This window comes from Porites lutea, chromosome 8, assembly GCF_958299795.1.
Source record: "Porites lutea chromosome 8, jaPorLute2.1, whole genome shotgun sequence".
Classification (NCBI taxonomy): domain Eukaryota; kingdom Metazoa; phylum Cnidaria; class Anthozoa; order Scleractinia; family Poritidae; genus Porites; species Porites lutea.
Genome location: NC_133208.1, coordinates 9037845 through 9040690, shown reverse-complemented (window position 1 = coordinate 9040690; position 2846 = coordinate 9037845). Strand labels below are relative to the sequence as shown.

The 2846-nt window shown below is 37.6% G+C and overlaps 1 protein-coding gene across 1 annotated transcript; it reads left to right on the top strand.

The window, feature by feature from the left end:
- The first annotated feature begins 1068 nt into the window (after positions 1-1068).
- LOC140945954 (octopamine receptor beta-2R-like) lies at positions 1069-2070 on the top strand. The gene has a single exon (XM_073395018.1). It carries the CDS (start codon positions 1069-1071, stop codon positions 2002-2004), a length of 936 nt encoding a protein of 311 aa, XP_073251119.1. The 3' UTR covers positions 2005-2070.
- Positions 2071-2846: the final 776 nt, after the last annotated feature.

Sequence of the window (2846 nt, the reverse complement as noted above, 5' to 3'; positions counted from 1 at the left end):
CTGAGAAGAGTATATATTGATACTATATCATATAGTTATATATAAAGTTTATATTACTGTATTAAAGTATACTAAAAGTTCTACAAATTGTATGATATATATATTATAAACGAAATAAAGAGATATCCTATCGAGATTTTGTGTAATAAGTCTGAACATCTCAACTCAACTTAAGGTAAATGTTGTAGTTAATTTGTTACCTCAGGTAATTTGTGGTTTTTTGTTTGTTTCAACTTCATTAGCATACATTACCATCCCAATAACAAAAGAAACGAAAAACAAAAATTACCTGAGATGAAAAAAATTAACTCCAACATAAATAAACACAAGTTGTTAGGTTTTGGATCGTCACGGTTCTTTGGGGGAGTAATATAAGACTCGTTGCAGGTATAAAGCCCGCGTTTGGCGCGAATATTTTATATTTATTACACATTACATTCATGGCTCAAGGTCAGTGTATTTCGATCGTTGCCCTGGCAATATGGATGATTAAAAACAAGCTTAAAATTTTGGATTTTTTACTTTTACCTCATTTGAATTTTCTTATGAATTTTATCCTTCAAAATTAATTCAGCAGTCAAACTTTTTTTAGCTTGTTAAACTAAATTTAAGTCGATCCAAATTTTTGTTCGTCTTCTGAAAAGTTCCACATTTAGCCTTGGCCTAAGTTAAAAATAACACGTCAAAAGAGAAAAAAAAATGGGCAACAAGTTCAGTAAACCATTAAAGTAAAAATCCAAACCTTTGAATTGAAAAAATAAGTAACGTGCTTAAGCAATTATCAAAAACAACAAAGCAGAACTAAAACTAAAATAACAACAAAAATTTCCTAGAAAACCAATCTGAAAAGGAAACGAAATAAAGCTCTAGGAAATGTTACAAAAGTTTCCATATGTTACTCCCTGCGTTTTTGTAACTGTGTGGGATCAGCTTCCGTCCACAAAACCAGCGAAATAAAAGAAATGACGTACATGCTGTGAGAAAATACTCGAGAGCACATACATTTAAGAAAATCAACTCACTTTTGCCGTTACAAGCAACCTACATTACTTCTGAGCAACTCAAGCCATGAGCTTCCCTCAAATGATATCAGCTTTTCACGCACTTTTCAACGCGATCGGTCTTCCTGGTAATTTCTTGTTCATAGTGACGATCGTCTTGGAATCAAGATTCCATGTGATGCGATACATTTTACTGGCAAGTCTCGCTTTATCAGACTCTCTGCTGTTGGTCCTCGTCAACTCATTGCGCATCAAAAGTATAGCACAAGAAAAATGGTTATATGGCCAAACCATGTGTTACCTCAATCCATTCTTCGTTAGATACTTCTACATCAACACGGTTCTTCACTTGGTAGCAGTGTCCTATGATCGATACCTAGCGATAGTCAAGTCTCCTCTGACGTACGATGGCACCATCACAAAAACCAGAGTAGCTTTATCAGCTCTCATCTGGATAATCCCGATTCCACTTTCCATTGGTCCATTCCTCGGTTGGAGAAAGTACGTTTACAACCCAGTGGTTTCCTTCTGTGAGCAGGAATGGGCTGTCCAAAGTGACTCGACTGCAGGTCATTTTATCGTTTTATCGATCGCGATGCTTATCGCACCATTCGTGGTTATTGTATTCCTTAACGGGTCTGTGTACAAGGCTGCGAGAAGGCAGATAAACGCCATTGAAGTCCAAGTAGGAGGTCCTCAACAGCAAGAGATCGCATCGAGGCGACTAAGAGATCGGAAGGCAGCTGTCGATGTCACCATTATCATCGCCACGTTTTTGCTGTGTTATCTTCCACTCTGGATTACAGGCATTTGTCGCCAGTTCGTCCCAGGAATCGATTTTCCGGCCGAGGCAGTTCTTGCGACAATGTGCATTTTCTTCCTCAGCGCGGTATGCAACCCGATTATTTATTCCATCCGCAAAAGAGAATTCCGTAAAGCGGTGAAGAAGATGTTGAGGAAGGTAGGAGTTTGTCAAGATTCTAACGAAAACGACATCTTGTGAGCGGCGGAAAGTTGTGAGAAGTGGCAAGGAAGTCACTAGCTTGTCACTAGCCGGGAAGTCACTAGATTTTACCGACGAAAAATGTGCAGTTTTTAGAAACTGAGAGAGAAACAGTAACTGTTGCAGATTGTATTTACGAAAGGCGCAGTCTGTCTCAGATGGACCGAGTTGTTACGGCCACAAAATACGACTGAATAACTTTTTCCAGAAGAATTGTTAACCTTCACTGATCATGAAACTTCGAAATAAAAAGTTATTTAAGACATTCATTGTATCATGTGTTGCTCTTACTTGGTTATCGTTTTTTTTTTACCCTGAAAGAATAGTTCATTGCCATTTAGGACGTCGAAAAGAATGAAAAGAAATTAAATTTGTCACACTAGGAGCCGATTGGCTCCTGGTCACACAAAATAACCAGTTACGTAATCGAATCACTTAAATCTTCTGAAAACCTTCGATCATATTACAGCTGATATTAGGCGAAATGATGGTGACGGGAAATGAAACCGTTTTCTGATGCAGATTCAGTTAATTCTATGCATCATTTCATTTTACTCTTTTTTTATTTATAAACTTTGCTAAGAGGCCTGGATCACTCACAGAGCAAGCTTCACTACGAGGTCCAGAAAAAAAGAAAGAAAATTAGTAATACAACTAACAAGAATGACAATACTTTCGGAAACGACAAAAAAAAAAAAAGAAAAGAAACGGAAATGCAAAAACAGAATTGGGGAGGACATCGATAAAAAATCAACAACACATACGATCGAGCAAGCTGATCCATGGTCGACTAGTGTGGCACTTTATAAACATACCCTTAAAGGTTTGGGGGGTGCCGACAT